The sequence below is a fragment of the Simochromis diagramma genome, unplaced genomic scaffold (assembly GCF_900408965.1).
Source record: "Simochromis diagramma unplaced genomic scaffold, fSimDia1.1 OVJJ01000685.1, whole genome shotgun sequence".
In the NCBI taxonomy this organism is placed as follows: domain Eukaryota; kingdom Metazoa; phylum Chordata; class Actinopteri; order Cichliformes; family Cichlidae; genus Simochromis; species Simochromis diagramma.
Window position 1 is genome coordinate 4581514 of NW_024387477.1, and position 21142 is coordinate 4602655.

General features: G+C 42.9%; 1 protein-coding gene across 8 annotated transcripts in view; it reads right to left on the minus strand.

Annotated features, from left to right (window-relative positions):
- Nucleotides 1-21142, minus strand: part of tenm2 (teneurin transmembrane protein 2) — a 211261-nt gene that overhangs the window by 41641 nt on the left and 148478 nt on the right. For 5 of the 8 annotated variants that reach the window (XM_040015149.1, XM_040015147.1, XM_040015148.1 and 2 more), the window contains 2 exons: nucleotides 12675-12906; nucleotides 1590-1828 (listed from right to left, as the gene is read on the minus strand). In XM_040015149.1, the coding sequence (XP_039871083.1) occupies nucleotides 1590-1828; nucleotides 12675-12906 (471 nt within the window). Of the gene's footprint in view, nucleotides 1-1589; nucleotides 1829-12674; nucleotides 12907-20355; nucleotides 20563-21142 lie in introns of all 8 variants that reach the window. The other 3 variants (XM_040015151.1, XM_040015150.1, XM_040015152.1) reach the window with 1 other exon arrangement.

The window sequence follows — 21142 nt, forward strand, 5'->3', positions numbered from 1 at the left end:
TAACAATCTAAAAGTACCTATTATTAAGACAGGCTGTTGTTAGCAAGCTTTATGTGTCTGCAGGTACCCAAAAATTACTGATGGAGTGGAGAAAGGTAGAAGCAAAAATTAGTCTTTGAAACAAATGTGTTTTGATTTATTTCCCCAATTAGATGTTCATTTAACAATTATATGTTCTGAAGAAAACAAATATTTGTGTCATTAAAGCCCCAGGTGAGCTCTGCGCTTCGAGTAAAAGATGAATAACGGGAGGTCTTTGGTCCTTTCTGCGCTCCAGTGCCCTTGAGTACATATGGAGAGGATTTCGGGGGGGGGGGTTAGGGGGTATGAGGGCAGCGGTTGCCGTCCTTCGTCCTTCTCCCGGCTTTTGTTTTGTGGCTCCATATGTGGCTGTCTACTGCAGTGTGACCGTGTAAAGCTCAGGAGAGAATGGATCTTACTGTGTGCCCTCGGCAAGAGGCCTTGATCTGCTCTGGAGGACACACACCACTACTGTCAAGGGCACTCCACGGGGGTTACACAAATCACACAAATACTGACACATGCACAGATTGGAGTGCACATGCATGAAATTCGGTAGGTCGGGATGCATACGACACACATATGGGTGCATATATCACAAACTCACTATGGACGGTTAGATCGATGTGGTCACGTTTGGATAAATATATTTATAAATAAAGAAAAAAATGATCTTAATAATATATGTAGAGAGGGTTGTTATTTCTGCTGATGCCACTCTTCCCCCCATCTGTTGACTCTGGTCTCTTGGGTAAGAGGCCAATCAGGGGCTCAGTGGCACATCTGCCTTCTTGCACACACACTAACACAGTGAAATAGACAAACACACAAACATGCACATTCATACATAATTACATTTCCTCATTTTCTGTTCCTCCTCCTTCTATTGTCTTCCACACACAAACACACACACACACACACACACACACACAGGTTTGCATTCTTTTGTCCAGTGAATGAGGTCAAGAAGGAATAAAATCCACGCCCACACACACACTCCCACACACACTCTAAGCAATGTTTTGTATTTTTTTCCTCCCTTCTCTTCACACAGATTTGCCGGTAGACAGCCCATCAGAATCTCTTCCTGATGTGCTGGGTAAGTGCTCTCCTCTGAGTATCTGCCATTCCTTAAAGTATGACTATCGCACGTTGGCTTCAGATCAGTGAAAAACATCCACTTTCCTGCTGGGTCTGTTAGGATTCCTACCTTGACTGATACCTGCTTGCAGAAACAGCCGCAGTATGCTGCGGTTTGTGTATCTTTCTGCCCCTCTAACTGCCTGTGCACTGATGCTGACTGGAGGCCGAGGCTCCAGCTGGGGTCGATTTTGACAGTGCAGCAGTCGACTGAAGTGACAAAGCTCGCACCTTCTGAATCTGCTTTGTGTTTTACAGGCAGGGGCTACTAACTTGACACTTTGTCGTGGAGGTGTGGGAGGTTTATGCATTTTAGGTCAATGCGACACAGTGTGTCGACTGAGCTTGTATTTGTTCAGGGGTGTATATATAGACAAAAAATAAAATAAAATCTGGTTAACCCTTTTCATAAAAATGCTTTCACTTACCAATGAAGTAAGACAGCAGGATGGCCAGCAAGGCAGCGGCTGCGATGGCTGTCACCGCGGCACATTTCCAGCTGCAGTACTTGGACGGCTTCTTTAGTTTGAAGGCTGAGCGGGAGAAGGTGTTTCTGGGTAGCAGGCGAGGCGGTGGAGAATACACTGTTCCCGAGGTCAGGGGGTATCCGGGGGAGGAGCTACTGAAGAGAGGGGTGGTCCCTGACGACGTCTTGAACAAAAAATGCCTGAAGATGAGAAAAAGGGGTGAAAAAAAGAAAAGTCAGCACACACAGAAAGATGCTTTATAAAGTAAGTGGTTAAAACAAGCTCTGTTTGAGTGCAAACACACCAAACTATAACCTAATCACCGTCTGGATGACAGGGCATATGTGCAAGCTTCTGTCCAATTTACTTTCCGATGAACCCTTCCTGCCATATGGGTTTTAACATCCTTGAACTGATTGTGTCTCCAATTCAGTGCTGTTCCAGTCCGAGGTCTCTTTTTAACCTCCACCTGCTCTGCCCTGTTTTTTTCCTTCTTCTGTGGCTTCGCTTCTCCTCTGTTCACCCCACTTATAATTTGCCTTGTTTCTGCCCTTAATGGCTGGAGAGGATCACTGCCATCCCCCTTTTGCTGTCCTCATTGTCCAGGTAGGGTCAGAGCTCAGAGAGAGGATAAAAGGGGGATTTGAACCATCATCCCTTTGCTCATATTACCCATTATCCTCTGCTATCACTGCACCTGCTCACCCGCTCACTCTTTCGCTGCTCCCCCCCTACCCCAGCTGCTTTTCCTATTTCTTGTCTTATCTTTTCTCTTCCACTACCACTCCAATATTCCTCTTCTTTCTCCCCCTTTTTTATTCCTATAATCATGTCTTCCCTCGTTCCCCTCCTACAAAAAAAAGTCCCTTTCTTCTTTCGGATTTTCTTTTGTTATCTGACCTTGAAAGAACACTTTCGCCATAGCAAGGAGAAAGACTGCACTTGAAGACTCTTTTAAAGGACACAAGAAGAAGAACTTCAGTGAAACCTTTGTGACATCTTTTGTGGCATGCATGCACACACACAGCCCCTACGCAGACCTCAGGTGGTATGACAGAACAAAGCCCTCAGGTGAGGTGAGTGTGATCTATCAGAGGAGAGAAGGTCACTCCACTGCCTCAGAGATGACTGAACAGAAAAATAAAGTCTTTTGTGCCAGCTTTTTGTGGAACTTGCTTGTTTGTGTGTTTGCTACTGTGTTTGTGTGCACATATGAAGATGGTCTCTGAATGCTCTCCTACTTTTATCTTGTGAATAATGAACCTTGGCCACACAGACATTTCTGCAAAGAGGGGAAACAATTTTTGGCCGTCACTTCATCTAAATGCAGTGTGAGGCCTAGAGCCTGGGTTTTCAGCATTCTGTCATGATTAATGGATAATTTTGGATTATTACAAATGCTAAACTATTTCCATAACTTCTCTGTTAGGATAACATTATCCTCACAAAAAATAATTACTCTGACAGGCCAAAAAAGTGGCGAGACAATAGGATGGGGAGTAAACAAGCCAACAGTTTAGGATTTGGGTAATTATTTTACAATTTGTATGTTTTTCTCTTCCTAAATGTTTGGCAAAGCCAGGGGTTTGTTTAAAATCTGACTTCTAATTTTATCTCCTGCCTAATCAGGCCAGATTCACAGGACTAAGCAGTGACTTGGTGGAATGCATTATGAATAGGTGGAACTAATTACTACCAAATTACTACTAAGTCTTTATAAATCATGAAAAAACCCCAAACCAACCAGTCTTGAACCCCTAATTTCTGGATGTTTTGCTAGTAAAATAGGAAACAGATGCAAATATAAATTAAAACAGAGCATATAAGGCAAAAACAGAGTTTGCGCACATCTAACAAGCTTGAAGATCTGTATATGACCACCTTTATTCTTCATCACAGCATGAACTCTCTTAGACAACCTTTCTTGACATTTCTTTAAGAAGTTTTCAGGAATAGTTCCCCGGGCTTCTTGAAGGACATTCAAAGCTCTTCTTTAGATGTTGGCTGCCTTTTGTGCCTTTTCTCTGTCAAGATGATCCCACGCTGCTTTAATAATGTTGAAATAATTTTAAAAAGAAGAATATCTGAGTGTATATAAGATGCCCATGAGAAAATTACCCGATGACCCACTTGACTTATCAGCTCAGAAAACATTTTCTGGTGACTTTATGGTCTCATTCACTGGTTTTAAGTCTTCTTCAATACAGCAAAATAAATAAATAAATAAAGGGTAGCTTTAGCTAAGATCGGTGCTACTGTATGCACACAGTATCCTTGGTTTTCACCTGTTTTTTTCGCTAACCATTACCAGTATTTCTTCTTCAGTCACCTTTCTCACTCACTATGTGTTAATAGACCTCTCAGCACTGAATCATACTTGTTATTAATCTCTGTCTCTCTTCCACAGCATGTCTTTATCCTGTCTTCCTTCTCTCACCCCAACCAGTCACAGCAGATGGCCCCGCCCCTCCCTGAGCCTGCTTCTGCCGGAGGTTTCTTCCTGTTAAAAGGGAGTTTTTCCTTCACACTGTCACCAAAGTGCTTGCTCATAGGGGGTCATATGATTTTTTGTTTTTTTTTCTCTGTATGTATTATTGTAGGGTCTACCTTACAATGTAAAGTGCCTTGAGGTGACTGTCGTTGTGATTTGGCGCTGTATAAATAAAGTTGAATTGAATTGATCCCAGTTAATATAATGGTGAATAATGGATAAACCAAAAGCTCTACCCCGTAGTTTAAATATGGTCACATGGGGTTTCAAAAGTCCAAGATAATGATGGCTAAAATGCCAAAAGTAGTCCGCAAATCAGTGGGCAACATCATGACAGCCCCGTCTATCTTTCATATGTGGTCGAACAAAACACAAAAATCCGAGAAGGTTGCCGGGTTTCTCTTTGACAAGCTGGAGTAAAGCAGATTCCAAGTCCCCAGCCTCGTGCTTTCTCTCTACCTCCACACCATGACAAATGACTCATTCCTGCACAGATGTGTGTCTGAGTTGTCCTCTTTCTTCTGCAGCCTGCTCTCTCTTCTTTTCAGACTAGTCTAATGGGACCAGTAATAACCCACCACTGTTACTGGACTGGATGATCTCTGTTTAAAAAGGTGTTTCACTGCACTTTGTGGTCTTCTATCCTTTTGATCGCTGCTGTTTCATAACAGCATGTCTGCTCATCTGAAAACAGTTGGCAAAACCAGGTGACGTGCTCAGAGCATGAAGATTTAGTTTGGGAGCGCTGTTCCACTCTCTATCAATTATTCAGCCAGTCTGTGCTTTGTCTCTCTCTTTCTCTCTCATCATTTTAAGCCACTGATTGTTGGACTGCTATCTTGCTGGATTTTTTCCCTCTTCCATTGCTTCTCTCCCTGTTCCTCTCTTTTAGCTGTCAGGTATGGCCTGTGACTCCAGGAAAAAAAAAAAAGGCAAAAGAGAGAGAAAAAAGCTGAAGACAGATAGAGGCTGAAAGACCACGAGGCGATGACACCCAAAGAAAAAAGAGGTTATTGTCTAAAAATACCACATTCTCACTCTCACCAACATCAACACATTGTTATGCATTGCATAAACCTATATGCTCTGGCATGCATGCATGTATGCTCAAACACACACACGCGCCGTCCAAGGTCAAGCGGCTCATGTGCTCGTTTCAATTCATTTTCACAGCTGCTGACTCACTGTGATGGCAAGGCCAGCGGTAATTAATGGTGATACTCAAATAATGCACGTGTGAGCACAAGGAGAGGGTGAGCTGCTGAACTGTTTGTATTCTGTGCCACACGAAGCGTATGATTCGATGTGCTGGTATGTGTTTGAACTTAAGCAGTGAAATCATTTCATTCCCTGGCTTTGTTGTTTGTGTGCAGAAGCTCCGCTGTGAGCTTGGTGTGGGATGGGAATATGTCTATGGGCCATACTAATTACGAGTAGGAATGGAAAGTGTCTAATGTGCTCTGGGGAGGTAATTGACATTGATTTATGTTGCTGAGGACTATGGAGGGGTTCTATCATAGCAGGCAGCCGGCAATCACAACTCTGTATCATTAGGCTGGGGTGTGTGCGTGTGTGCGCTTGTATTTGTGTTTGTGCTTTTGTGTGTGCCTATTGTAGGGTTTTTGACAGGGGTCCAGCGTGGAAATGTCACACATAATTAGAGAGAGCTGACAGAGATTCCCTTAACCACCGCTACCTCGCTGTCATGCATTCTGTCTTATATATGCAACACACATCCATACAGAACATTAGCCAAAACTGACTCACACACTGACACACATTTACCCGGGCTCACACACAGGCGCCCACCCACGCGCAGTAAAATATAAATTTATGTGGTTATTCTTTCATGAGATTGCCCCGTATGTGCTACCGAGTGTTTAATTTTCATCCTTGCGGAACAAACAGTGACACAAGAGGGGAAGGATAGACAATGGAGATAAAGGCTATAGATTAGAAGACAGAGAGAAGACGAGAAGATGTGTTTTCACTCCGTTCCAACCCCGCTCCCCATTGAGAGAAAAAGAGGACCTGGACAATTAACCACAGAACAGAGAGCATGCTGGGTAATTAGCAGGAAGTCAAAGCTCGCATTCCCCTTGAGCGAACAAACACACACAAGCTTTTTGCATGCCCGCACACACGCACACTCTTCATATTCTCAGCTCTCACAAACATGCGGTTGCTTAGCATAGCACTTTCAGAGTCATCATCAGATGTAGAGAACAATTAACGGGGGTCTACACGGTATGGGGGTGACTGAAAAACAGTCAGATCTGAGAATGAAACAAAGAGCCCAGGGAGAGGAAGATGCTCAAGGACGGAGTCGTGAGTATTGCTACCTGCTACGATTGTAGGAAAAAATTGTGTGCAGATGGATACAGTAGATTGGGATTCATTTGCTTATTGTTGTGCAGATGAGGGAAAAATTCAGAGTTCTAATGTTCATAAAAAGCAAAATCCAGGCAGTTTATGTATATATCTTAGATTTTTCTTTTTTCCTTGCAAACTAGGCGCTGTACTGGGATTTTATCCATTTTTAAATTCTGTTAAAGGAACATTTGAGAGATCCTTTTTAAATGAAGCCAGTTAGGCATTGAGTCATTGACTTTATATAAAACTGGACTTAGCCTCTAGCCTCTTAAAACTGCATTCTTTCTAATGGCCAGCAGGAGGCAACTTCTGTGGGTAAAACGGCACTACTAGTGTTGGGTGGAACGTGTTTGCAATTCATTATCATTGCATTACTGTAATCCCATAAAATTTTTCAGCAATGCAGTAATGTAATGCATTGCTGTATAAAATTTGGCAATCACATTACAGTTGTTTCTTGCTTAGGATATGCTGAACGTTTCTGTTGATAAGCACTGTTGTTTTTGCTGCTGTTAGCTGCTATTAGCTTCTGTTGGCCAGCATTAGTGAAACTATCTTTGAAGTGGACTCGGACACTCAGTGATAAAAGTCATAAAACATCAAACTTGTTTATCAGATTAAAAGTGTGATTTTTAGGACACTTGAGCATAACATTAGCTGGTATAACGCTAGCTTATAACCAGCTGCTGCTGTTGTTTAGCAGACTTTTGTCTGGAGATGGTCGTTTGTCTAATCTGCTGACAATAAGTAACTGTGACAATATTGGAAATTAATGAGTATGTTATGCATATGTTCTTGTCATTGAGGTGAAGAGGAAGACCAACAAATATGTTGGGGGAATAACAAACTGGTGCATGCTCCTATGTATTTTTAATGGATTATGTATGAGAATGTGTCAGTTTGTTGGAAGATGTAATTACACACTAATCAATGTATATTTAGAAGTACAACATTTTTGTTTTTGTTAAATAACATTAAAAAATTACTGAGTTTGTAGCTTTAATGTACGAATACGAGGTCATGTCATTAATAAACCTGATGTTACACAGCTGTGCCTGTTACAGTAGTGCGTACAGTATATCATTTAGGAACAGATATACTGCCTCTCCTCCTTCTTCTTCTTCACCGGTTGTTGTTCCAACAGGTAGCATCTTCGTATCTGTCCCCACAGTAATGCATTTGAAAGTAACCGGTAGTAACGTCCACCCCTTCCTTTCCAGCTCCTTCCAGATAAATTGAGATGCCGCATCCCTCTCAGTGATCTTATTCCGCCACCCCCCAGGGTTGTGGCCCACAGAGGAGCGTGCCGGGGTGCAAGGGAATATCCCGAGATCACGGAGATTGAACCTGGCATGAGCCACCCATAGGGGCTCAGAGAGAGCGATTGGAAATCAGATGCTTTCACACAAATCGTGCGCACACACACACACGAGCACACACATGCGGTCGCATTCACACAGAGAAATGTATTCTGTCTCTGTGTTTCTCATTCACACGCACACGCAGCGGCACCAGCCATCTATAGTCATTTATCTCACACGGGTAAATGTATCCATGTTCTGCGGGCCTCAATCTCCCTCTTCTGCCTTTCTATCTCTCACACACACTCCCCAAAACAATCTCCTTCAATCACCACCTCTCTTCATTTCTCTCCCTCTCTCTCCTTCTTTATCTCTCCCTCCTCTACCGTAAACCATTCCTTTCCACATTCCCCCGCCCTCTCACCTCCCACTCTCCTGACTTATATTTCTTTGCTATATAACCGCCCCCCCCCTCGTCTGTTTCTATCTCTCTCTGTCTCTGCCAGTCATCCAAGCCCTGGGGTGTTCTTAGGTGATCAATCTTCATCCTCTCACCGCTGTCACACTGTCGGGTCAAGCCAAAGCGCATGTGCACACACACACACACGCACGCACACACACACACGCACACACACACACACACACACGCACACACACACACACACACACACACACAATGCATAATGAGTGGACAACAAATGCCAAGATTTACATATGATTACAGTGGGGAGCAGTCTGATTTTAAAAAAACAAAAAAACACATGCTTGGATGCAAATACACACACAAGTGTACACACATACACTCCCTCCCCTCACATGAACAGGTTGCTCATCATTTCCTATAGCTGCAGGTTATAATGAGATGGAGGACAGGCTCTGCCAGCACAGGGATGGTGTGACTCGCTGGCTCTGCCTGGCTGGCTCCGTCCCAATCACGAGCTCCAGCAACTCCAGCAGCTCAAGCCAGCACACCCAGCCTCCACCATAGCCTGGACTGGAGAGGAGGGCCCAATCTGGGCTGGAGGGTGGAGCTGGAATACTCTGTGTGCTGCTCTGGGCTCCATTCACAGCGACAGGCTCTGAGCCATGCCAAACCCCACCACCTGAACATGACCAAATACTGGCACTGTAGAGGCCTCAACAGTGTGGGCGTGTGTGTGTGAGACGCTTCAAATCTGCAAAGATAGCAGTCATAAGGCGAAAAAGGATTTATAACTTTAAATACATTTTATTTTCATCCTACATCACTGGATCAGAAATTGCAAGAAAAACAAATCGTCCTTCATCTCGAGTGATGTTGTGCCAGTCACGTCAACATGACAACGCAGGCCTAGAAGAAGAAACTGCCAGTGGAAACAGCTTCTTTTTAAAGGTGTACATATTCTTGTTCCTACCCATCATGCATACAAGCACAATGTGTGAGCACAGGTTGAGCATAGACCTGAGATCAGTGGGGATGAATTAAACATAGTCAGGCCTCATAAATACTGCACAGGTCCAACGCTCTGGGGAGTTTATCCAGGCCCATCAGTGCTGGAAGCCTCAGCACCCAGCAGGAGAAACACAAGTACAGCTTGCAGAGTAAATGCTCGGAGACTGACCACGCGCATGCGAACAAGCATGCAGGCAGTCTCCCTCTCAATGCCATGCTTCATGAATAGTAATACCCTGCATGAATGCTCTGTTTTCCTGGTAAGTGTTCTTTGTGTACTGACCCCCCCCCCCCCCACATGTGTAGAGTGTGTGAAAAGGTTTGCATTTCCTGCTTCTTCACTCCAGGTTGCATGCATAATACTCTTTTGTAAGGCGTCCTGTTTGGGGATGAGGTAGAGAAGGAAACTGAGCAGCACACTTTTATGAATCACAGCCTGGAGCCATTGGCTTTTCATTTAAAGGTTCGTATACTGGTTTAGAAATAATGGAAATGTGTGAGATCGTGGTTGCTTTGGGAACTAAAACTGTGCAGATACAGTTAGGTCCATAATTCCTTGGACAAAGAGACACATTTTGTAGTTTTGCTTCTGTACGTCACCACAATGGGTTTTTGAAGCATACAATCAATAAGTGATTAAAGTGCAGACTTTCAATTTTAATTCTGGGGCTTTTACAAACATTTTGCATTAACTGCTTAGGAATGACAGTAATTTTTAAACACAGTCCCCCATTTTCAGAGGCTCAAACTGAGAAACTAACAATTTTAAATACAAGCATAGTTATTACTACTTGGATGGAAATCCTTTGCAGTCAGTGACTGCTTGAAGTTTAGAACTGTGGACGGCACATAAATGCTGTGTGTCCTCCACTGAGATGCTCTTGCAGCCACCTTCTGTTGCGTGGGTCTCTTTGAATTCAATTTCAATACTTATTAAGATCAAGAGAATTCTCTTTTTGGCTGAGAACAAACCACTGACTTTGCCATTGAAGACTTTTCCTGTATATGGGTCATTATCCATATTACGGGTGTACCTGAGCTGTTTTCTGGCTCATCTGGTCTTCTTCTTCTTGAGTATAATCAGAGTTTTACACTTTATTTTTTTCTTAATCATGGAAATAATTCTGTGATTCTGTGCACTGTACTTGTGGTCTCCCAGGCCTTTTTGGTGCCAGATGTACCAAACTGTTGATTTGGCCACTCCTAAAGTTGTTCCTATCTCTTTGATAGGTTCATTTCGTTTTGTTCAACCTAATCATGGCAACCATATTTGCACTGATATCTGTTGATAGTGACAAAACTATAAAATGCAAATTCAACATTCAGCTATTATGTCTGTAAGAGAACAGGACTTGTCTGGTCATGATGATGTTTGTCACAAACACACAATTATTTCTGGGACTCTGAAAATGTCTCAAAGTTAATGCGAAATGTTGTAAAACCCTTGCTAGTGTGCACTTTGATCATATAGTTGACTTAAAATCCATTGTGTTGGTATAAAAGAGGAAAAAATACAGAAATTGTATCTTTGTGCAACATATTATGGACCTAATTATGAACGTTTAAGAGACAATTAGCTGAACTGTATTATTCAGACAATTCATGCAGGTGCTCCACTCTCACAGTGCCTATGAACTGATATCCATATCTCAGGGTTCCATAACATTTATAACAAGAATAAATATACAAACTCATCATGGTGGAGACAATCAGTGATTTGTTGAATTAAAAAATAAATTGGTGTTAGGTGGGTGTTAAATAACAAAAAATAACAAGGGACAACGGTCAAAGCAGCATTTTAAGAGCAAATACAGGGTCAGTTAATTCCAGTGCAATTGCAATAAGTGGTTTCACTTGTGAAGGCAGAGTAGTTTGTACAGCGCTCTGAGGAGGAGTTTGTAATGAAATTTCGCAGGCTTAGATCACGTTTTAAAACTTTTTAGGTTTGGTGAACACAGCTTTGTAGACTGGAGTTAATGAATATTCTGACTGTGATAGGTTTGTGTTACAGCTGGAGAAGTGTCTACATTTTACTTTTCCACTTTTCGGTGTTAAAAGCTTTGCTGACCTTTAAAGGAATGGTGATGTCAAAGTGGACCTTTCATTTTAAAGCTGGGATGGATAGATTTTTTTTGTTGTTGTTAATGGTCCAAAATATTTAAAAAAAACACAAAAGTTTTTGATTTATTTATATGTAGATTTCAAGAAAAAGCAGCTGATGAATGGTTGAGTGGAATGTTGCTAGTAATTTGCTAATAACCACTAAGCTGGAGCCTAAGCAAATTATTATTAATTAATTAATATTTATTTTCTCTGTTCTTACACAAGAATGCAAATATTTAAATAATAAATATTTACAGATTTTGGGGCTTATTATCGTTATTTTTTTTTATCAATTTATAATTAACTCTGTTTTCCTGGGTCTTTTCCCTGTGTTATTAATAAATCTTCCTTTTTTGGTACCAGTACTGGTTTTATTTTGTTGTATTTATCCGCAACACCTTAAAGGCCGGTTTGTGAAAATATTGTTGGACATAAACCGGTCCGTGGCGCAAAAAAGGTTGGGGAGCGCTGCTCTATGTGATGTAAACACATATTACCCTACACATCCTCCGCTTCCTGTAAGCATGTCTCAGTGCAGTCCTTTGCATGCTTTGCTTCCTTTCACTTCCGCTGATCCGTCACGTTATTGTGTCCCCAGAAACGCTTCTGTTGTGTTTTGTGAGATTTTGTTTTTTTATACTTCCAATGTGTAGTTTTATATTTCCATTGTGTTTTTTTCTTAAGCTCCAGTGTGTTTGACCTCTCAGGGCTGCCGTATCATTAACTCGCAGTTAAACACAGACTAGTTAAAAGGCTCCCAAAAGCTTACCAGCAGTTGCCACGGCAAGAAAGCTTCGACAGCTTATTACTGGCTAGAGATAGCCTGTGTTATTAAGACACTCTGTTACCAGTTAGCTTGTCAGCCACAACAGCTTACTAAATAGTCACTTCATCACTTAGGTTACAGCACCATTTATTTCAAAAGGACATAGTTTGAAAAGTGTCCATGGCCCATGGAGTCTAATATTTTTTTTGCTAGTCTGCCAAGACCTTCCATTGATTTGTTCCCAGTTCCCTAATTGCCTTCCTTTTTAAGTTCTTAAGTATTCTTTCATTTTTAGTGTAACACGTTTTGTGGTAGTCCTAGTGAGTGAATAGTTGTTATTTTACATCATGGCCAAATACACCACAGCTTCTTTCTTTCTCTTCTAACATTTCTGTCTGACACCGCCACACTGAGCTTACAGAAATGTTGCTGAATGGATCTGACCTTTCATTCTTCACTATTGATTACTCAAGGCTTATTCAACTGCTGTGCTTACTGTAAGTGGCTCCAGATATCAGCGTCAGGTAAACCCGTCAACAGAAAAACAATACAAAACAAAACAGAAAATATATACTCTGACCTGGTCTCCAGCGGCACGTTACTGTTAAGCACCCAGCTGTCTTGTAACTGGACAGACTCAGGGGTGGTCGGACCATCTCCCGTCCCTGGAGCGGGTGCGTGAATGGGGTTTCGTCCGCCTCTCAGGGTGTTTCTGTTCAGGCTGTTGGCAGACTGGTGGGACAAAGTGTGGTGGTTGTGTGGAGGGGGCAGTGGAGGTCGTAGCGTGGTCTGACTCTGGTGGTTGGCAGCCCCTGGAAGAAAACAAGCACAGAGACGAATTTAAGAAAAACACTTCTGTGTGAAAATAGAGTCTCAGATCAAAGGGATCAAGGACTCCAAAATGCTACAAACCCAAAAGTAGAACAGAAATGTTATTTGATATTTGGTGATTATTTCGCAGTATGTCAAAAGCAAAGCTCTTCAGCTTGCAAATAACTTCATTATCATTCCATTATGTACTACTTTTGCCTCTGCAATCATTTGGTTCGGAGTAGGTCTCATGTTTTCCAAACGGTCGATAACTTATTTGAGAAGGAAATTCCAGCTCAACAGATACGTGGAATTTGATAATCATCTTCTTACATTTTGAGTCACGTTTTTCTCCATTTTGTCCATCTTCATTTTTATCCACTCCTCTCTCTCCTTGTCTCACTTTTACGTTTTCTCTCCAGTTTTCTTTCCCCCCCAAGTAGCAAAAAGATGCGTGTGAGCAATATTAGAGCACTCAGCACAGCGTGCGCCCTCATCTCTTGCTCTCAGACTTGGGGGAACATGTCAGCTAGAATCCAATACCAGCCCTTCCAACAATGAGCTAATGGACTGTTGAGTGAGAGAGCTGAAAAACAAACCCGGATGACTCAGACGAGAACACCCATTCACACATCACAGTTCTCTCCCCCTCCCCCTCTCCCTCTTTCCATGAATCAGTGGGGGATTTGAGCCCATCTTCATCGTGCGTGTGTGTGGGTTTGCACGGGAAAATCAATAAACCACATACTATACGGTACAGGAGATCTTAACATACTTTTTTTGTTGCCAGCTGCTTAAAAAATTACATATCATGACAGTGCAAAACCTGCACATCATTTATGCTTCACGCAGCTTTACGACATCGTTTGCTATTTCTTTCATCGATGCCACGCATCAGACTTTCATCATTACTGAGTATGGAGATACATGAGACTGTTTACTTGGTGCGTCTTTCTCCAATTGATCAAAGTTTGGAGCACGTACACACACATATGTGTGGGGTGAAAACAACAAAAAAGCAACTGCTTTGTCAAGCTGCGTGATCACACTTGCCCTCCTCCATATGTCATCTTCTCTGGGATTTGATAAGAAAAGAAACAGCGTGCGAGAGGAAGGGAGAAGTGTGGATGTGCTGAACTCTCCTGTCTGCTCTTCCGCTTTGATATTTGCCTGTTCACGTGTGTGTGTGTGGCGGAGGGAGGGGGGGGTGGTGGTGTGTGTGACGACTTTTGACAGATAGAAACCAAATCAGAAGACGAATGCATTTTGCATCTACATTATGCAAATGCATCTTTCTTTGTTCTCCTGAATGGGTGTTTAAGGGGAACCCGGCTTGCTTGCAACTCCCGTTGTAATGACAACCAGTTTGCGAGGTGACCTGATTCCTCTGCGATACCGCGGGGATGCAGGTGTCACCGCCGTGGCTGGAGAACAGATGCTCGTGAAAGGAGAGAAGGGGCGAGAAGGGGGAAGTAGACTGGGGGAAAAAAGATGGGGCTTGACCTCTGCTACACAGGAGAGACGCTAAACATCTGTTTGTGCGTGCAAAGATGCTCTTGGGAGAAACAGATACACATGTGTGCATGCAATCACCCGCATACATGCAGCCACAACACAGCCCGAAAGGCCATCCTTCTCTATCATAAACTCTGCACGTAAATTGATATTAAAGCATGCGGTGGGGTTTATTTCGTGTACTTCCCTCCTCCTCCTTCCTATACTGCCCTATTTCTTGTTAAGGATTGTTTCTCTTTCATCTTACTTTTATTTGCATTTTCCTTGTGTTCCTTTGCTGAAATGCAAAGCACTTTAAGATAAACCTTGTTTGTTAAAAGCACTTTATAAATAAAATTAACTAGACTTCCCCTCCCTGCAATGTCCCTATAAATGTGAAATACCTTTTACTGCACCCTATCTGCATAAATACTTTTATATAGTGTACCCATATCAACAAAAGCACACAAACATCTAAATACAAAAAACAAAAGCCGTATACTGGCTGGGCACGTATGCAGGCACGGACACAGTCCCAGCGATGCAAAAAATAAAACTAGGCAACCCCACGCTCACTAGACCAGCCTGCTGTCTCCCGTGTTTAAATCTGCGTACAAAAATGCATGCCTTATGCTTTTGTTCACTTTCTCTCCCATAAATATTGAACAGGTTTTTCATTCAAATTTGAATGAATAATATATGGCACACCTTGTATGGAAGAGGAATACTTTTTTTCCCAGCCCTACTTTTCCCACAAACTGCTGTAGCCTGGGTGCGTGAATGTGGTAAAATCTTCTGTGTGTATGTGTGTGTGCAGACACACTCCAACCACCGGAGAGGGTTTTCTTCAAATATCCAGCCACTAAATTATGTTGCGCAGGTATCGAGTCACGCTCTGTTCTGTCTGCAGAAACTTGCATCCACCACTTTTTGTAATAAGTGCATTTTGCTTTGCAGACTCAAAGCAAAAGAGAAAAAAAATGCTAATCCTGTTATCTATCATTCAGCAGCAAATTCAATTGCACGTCTCCAGATAATGTCAGAAAAATGTAAATTCGGAGAAAAGTATTGCCTGTAATTCTATGCATTAACTCTCTTCATAGCCTACTGGGACCGCCGCGGCTGTCATGTTCTGTCGGGCTAACCGAACTGAATTGTTACATGATAGAATGCGATTGTTCCTTTTATTCTTCGCTGAATCAATATTTACTGAATAAAGTGGATAACGACTCATTACTAATGCTCTGCTTGTGTTGTTGTAGAATGTGCTGCAGCGAAAAAAAAGAACAAGTTTTTTAAAGAAAGCACTATTCTTCCAAAAAGTCCCTCAACCTTTGGTAGAAGTTCAAGAAAGAAAGAAAGGAAGAAAAAAAAACAGAAAAGAGAAGAAAAATATTTCTAGACGTGCTACAAAATATTTATGATCAGAGACAAATTGCTTTCCTTTTTCTGCTACAGCACGGGAGATTGATGTCAAAGAAATTTGTTCTCATGCAGACTTCAAATCCATAAAAAAACACAACCCAAAAAACAACCCTTAGAGCTCGCTGGAGAAAACGCAAACATATTGAGAAGTGGGGTCTGCTGCAGGAGCAAGGCTGAGGTACAAGGCTGTTTTTTTCATACATGCAGAGAACCGAAGAAAACATTTGCGTTTCTGTTTTGGCCACAAATACACAAACGCGAGTAACCACTGGAACAGAGGCGGCATGCAGGAATGAGCAATCTTGAGCTAAATGGTTCTAATAAATTAAGATAGGGGACTTAGTCAGATAAAGTGTGTGGTTTCCAAACTACAACCCGCAGGTAGGCTAATAGGAACAACCGTTTTACTAGGAACCTGGTCTGATAAAAGACCAAACATGCGAAAAAGGAAATAGAGCAATTAGTGAGCAGCCAAGCAGATCACTTTTTATTCCACTTTATCTTTTCCTCCTTTCTTTTCCCTCCCTTTCACTCGCCAGTGTGAGTAAACAGAAAGCATTTACTTGACAGCTCTTGGTTTTGTTTTGTTTTTTGTGGAGAAGCTCTGAGCCCCCTTCCGACTGCTGTCGAAGCCTGACCCAGTTTATTCTTGTCCAAGGTCCCCTGCGACCGGAGAGAGAGGGGGACTATAGCTGTAAGCTGGTGCGTTTGGCTCGGGCTAATCCCTGGAAGTTCATTATGCTCGCCAATTCAAAGTGGCCTCATTCAGCAGAAGAGCATTAGCCTGTCTGCTAACCTGTTAAACACACTTCAGCCAGAAGAAGGGCCTCGCACATCATATTAATATCACAGTGTGTGTGTGTGTGTGTGTGTGGCCAACTGGCAGCAAGAACCAACCAAGGCAGTTTGTTTTGCAGCCTTGGATGGGTAAACTGTTTATTGACATTTTCTGTGGTTAACAGAGAAAAGTCACGGGGCAGGATGTGCATCTGTGTGTGTGTGTCTGTGTGCAGGACAGAAATGCCCATTCAGCAGTTAAAAAGGGATCATTGCAGGGCTCAGCTCCCACCCCTCGCTCCCTATCGTCCCTCTATCCCTCTCACTCCCTCTCACTCCCTCTGTCTACCCATCTCTTTATTTCACGCCCCATATCTCCACTGGTTCCACTTTCCTTTTTTTTTCCTTTTTTTTTTTAAACTGCTGCACCAACCTTCATTGTTTTTCATGCACCTTCCCTTCCAATCTAATTGCCATGCTCCCCATGTTTTTAAGGGTGGTATATTCCCATGTGTTGCTGCTTCATGCGTCCTCTATCTGAGAATGTCACATGCTCCTCATTTGTCATTCTTCTCAGAGCTCTGAGGCTGAGCATGGAAGGAGAACTTGAGGTGAAACACACCAACACACACACACACACACGCGCGCGCACGCACAGCCTGACAAAGGAGCTTATTTCTCACTAAGGTTTTATTGTACACCATTGCACACACTACAACAGACACGTGCTGGCACAAAGAGGAAATAAAGTTAAAGACATACATTTATACACACATACATGCGCACAGACACACACACACCGCCTCTGCCTTGGCTAGTCATCTCTGTCTAATTAGGAGGCAATAATCCGCTAGAGAAGAGTCATCAAATTCAGCCAAAAACAAACAGTCTATGAGCAGAAATGCATGCGTGCATTTTACCCTGCACCCACCCCCCCACCACACACACACACACACACACACACAAATACAAATGCACAAATTGTCCAACTGCTTTGCAAATGTCACCCTTACATAAGCACCATTAGGGAAGAATAACATTAGCGGAGAAGAAGGGAGTGTGTCTTTGCTGTGCCTTTGTTTCTGTAGATTTGTTTCAACAAAGCCATTAAACATTCATTGCTTCGGCAGTGACTTGAGGTGGCTTCCCTGGCAGCAGATAGCTAGCCACTTTAGAAGAGGCTTGAGCTAAAAATAGCTTAGTGTTCCCCATGCATAATGAATGGCCAGAGACAGCGCTAATGCTAGCTCTTTCCAGGAGCGATCTGCTACGCTCCGTTTGGTCGTCTCAGCTCTCCCGTCGTTCCGAGGGAGCGTTCCCAGACAGGTGCTCCGAGCCAGACAGTATTCCCATATAAACATTCGCAGACCAATTCCCAGCCAATCCTCGGCAACAACGTTCCGTTCCCATTCACCTGTCACGCTTCACTAGGAACACAAGTCATGTCTGTCCACCTGTTAGCTTAGGTAATGGTGGACTACTTTAGAGGAGCACACACACACACACATACACAAATACGCACACACACACGCAGCATGCAGTTTCCTGAGGATTATCTCGCTGTGGTCAGTTTCTGCCTGGCTTGGTAAGGCTCATTTCCTGCCCAGCATCTACTCTCTCCAGGACCACACCAAACACATATTCAGACAGGCATGCACTTTCACAGCACATGCATAAACAGTCGCCGGTTATAGGTGTTTTATTTGCTCGCAGCCATCGCTCGCCTCGCCTGCATGCCAGGCTATGTTTATGCAGTGCCAGACTGACACTCTGAACTCATTTAGGCCGATTTTAATGGATGCCCAAAGCCAAGGACTCTCTCTGCACACCATTAGATCGGCAGTCCTAGCTTGGAAAAGTAGCACTTTCATCCGAATGTTGTTGCTCTCCCATCCAAATATCTCCCTTTCAACCTCGAAGCTCTCATCAGTTTACCCTTTTTTACCCCGTGTCTCTTTAACTTTCTACGTGCCTTCGTCTCTGTCTCCCTTTCACTCACTTCCCCCCTATCCCCATCTATTTTTACTGGTGTGTTCTGGCTGCTTTCTTTTCTCTCTCCTTTTTTTTTCATGCACGATGTCTCATTAAACAACTTCAAGAAGTCAAAGTTTGGCTTTCTCTCTCTCCCCCCTCTCTCTCTCTGCTCCCATTTGCCTCTTTGTGCCTCTTCTTCTTCTTTTTTTCTTTCCCAGCTTCTCCGTCATTGTTTTCTTTCTTTGTCTCTCTTGCTCGCTGTCTGCGCGTACAAGCTCAGCAGAGACTGAAAGAAGCCCCACAACAGAAAGTGTGGGTGTATACGAACAAGAATGAGAGAAAGAGAGAGTGCGCCTGCGAGCCTCACTCTCCCTCTTTACCAGTGTCTGCCATTAGGGTGTCAGTGGCAGAGTGAATTTATTTGCTGTGCGGTTACTGGGCTAATGATTGATGTTGCCCCAGCAAACAGTAAACCAATTAGAAGGCTGATGTAACGTCATTTTAAAAGCCTCCTAATCACGTTGCTCTTGAACCTGGGACCCGGGCCTTCCCTAATGAAGATTTATACTGGATCAAAGGAGAGCCTAACGCCATTAACAATAGATTGTATTCCACCAAAAATCACATTAGGACTTCTCTGCCCACCCCTCTCCCTCCCATCAGGCCTTTGCTAAATATATCTACTGATTACAAGTGCAGATGCACAGAGGAATGGAGAAACAGGGAAGAGCGGGAAAGGGAGGCATAGAGTTGCCCCACAGTAGCTAATTGTTGAGAATAAATGCGTATACTGATGAACAGCCTCATCACTGCAGACGTTTGCACGTGCATGTGTACGCGCACACAGCGTAAGAGGAGAAAAATAGTTGTGAGGTGCTGATATAAGCACACGAGGCCTCTAACAGCCAACAAGAAGGGCCCGGTGATGAAAGAGAAAGCTTAAAGCTGGGGAAACTAACTAGTTTGTCTTTGCTACGCTGATCCTCCTGCTGGCACTTAAAATTCATCATCCCCTTACCTTTCACTTTCCAGCGGATTATTAATGTCATATGGAAAATAACTACAAGCACACCTACTCAGTGGCAACCAAGCTGCACTCTGCAGAGAGTAGGGGGTTGCTTCCCCTTGCATCATTGTTTTTTTTTTTTTTTGGTTAAGGTGGGAGGGTTACATTTAAAATGCAATCCATTAACGAATCAGCAATTGTCAGTCTAGGATTGTCACATGTGCCACAAAAAAATAAAAGGAAGACAGGGTTTTTTTTATTAGTTCTTTTTATGCTTATGCAACAACTGATTTAAAAATTATAAACAGTTTTTTATTAAAATCAGTGTCATATAACGATTACCTGACGCTGTAATTGTTTGCTTTGAATTCATCCACGAATGATCCAAATTAAAAGTTTTACGTCTTCTCGAAAAAAAAACCCTATTACTGGCCACAAATTTTATTTATTTATTTTGTTTTACATTCTCTTATTATTTTAAAGCAATCACAGTAAAAACGTCCCCTCAGTTTGATTTCCAGCCCTGCAAACAAATGCTGACTTCAGTGGAATGCAGAGAAGCAGAAACAAATGGCCAGAGCCGAACAAGATGTGACATTAAATTAAAGCGCAGCATTGCTTGGCATTTTACTGAACGACTAAATCAGATCAGGAAATGGACACATGATGAGGTAATGCATCGACTCAGGTGATGGATGGCATATTGATGCAAACATTAAAATGAAAAAAAAGAGAAGAGAGAATGAAAGGATGGTTGAATGGAGCGCTCTCTTACCAGTGGACGAGGGCTGGGCCCGGAGCAAGTATGAATCCTCCGGGTGGGGCTCCAGGTGAGAGTGGGTGGAGTTTTTCTCCAGCAGGGGCACCTGGCATTCCCTGATCGGTGGGGACGGGCCGGGGGAGGGGTGGTGGGGGGCAGACGAGGAGGACGGGAGGGACGGAGGGAGCAGGGTGGAGGAAGAGGTTGGAGGGAGTGGACGACCTGGAGGATGGAGGGACAGAAAGAGAGGGGGGGCAGAGAAGGACGGAGGGGACGTTAGACAAAACAGATGGCATTGTCTGACAGTGATACAGGGGCCTGCTCACAGAGGCAACCTGAATGGGAGACGTGGATATTTTTAATGAGGAGATGCCACCATTTTTTTAAGGGCCCTGTTGACTCAAATTACAGGTAACTCTGGGATCAATCCAAATTTTACGGTAACTATATCTAAATTTTAAAAAAAGTTTTATTGGTATTACTGATTACTGGTTGGACGGAGCTAATGCAAATGTGTTTGTCTTTGTTGGGAAATAAACTAAATTTAAGATCAAAATGTCTCTGAATGAGAGATTTTATTTTTTTGTGCTTTACTTAATTTGAGCTAACCTTAACCTTTAAGGCTTAAAAATCTGCACACGGATTGAAACACCTGCTGCACGCACACTGTACTCAACAAAGCTATCCGGTTAACCCCTAATTAAACTTGCTTCTTTGAGCATCCCCTGATATTAATAATGTAGAACATGCTGGGTACAATCACAGAAGGCTGAGACACAGAGAACGATCAGTGCAGATCTCC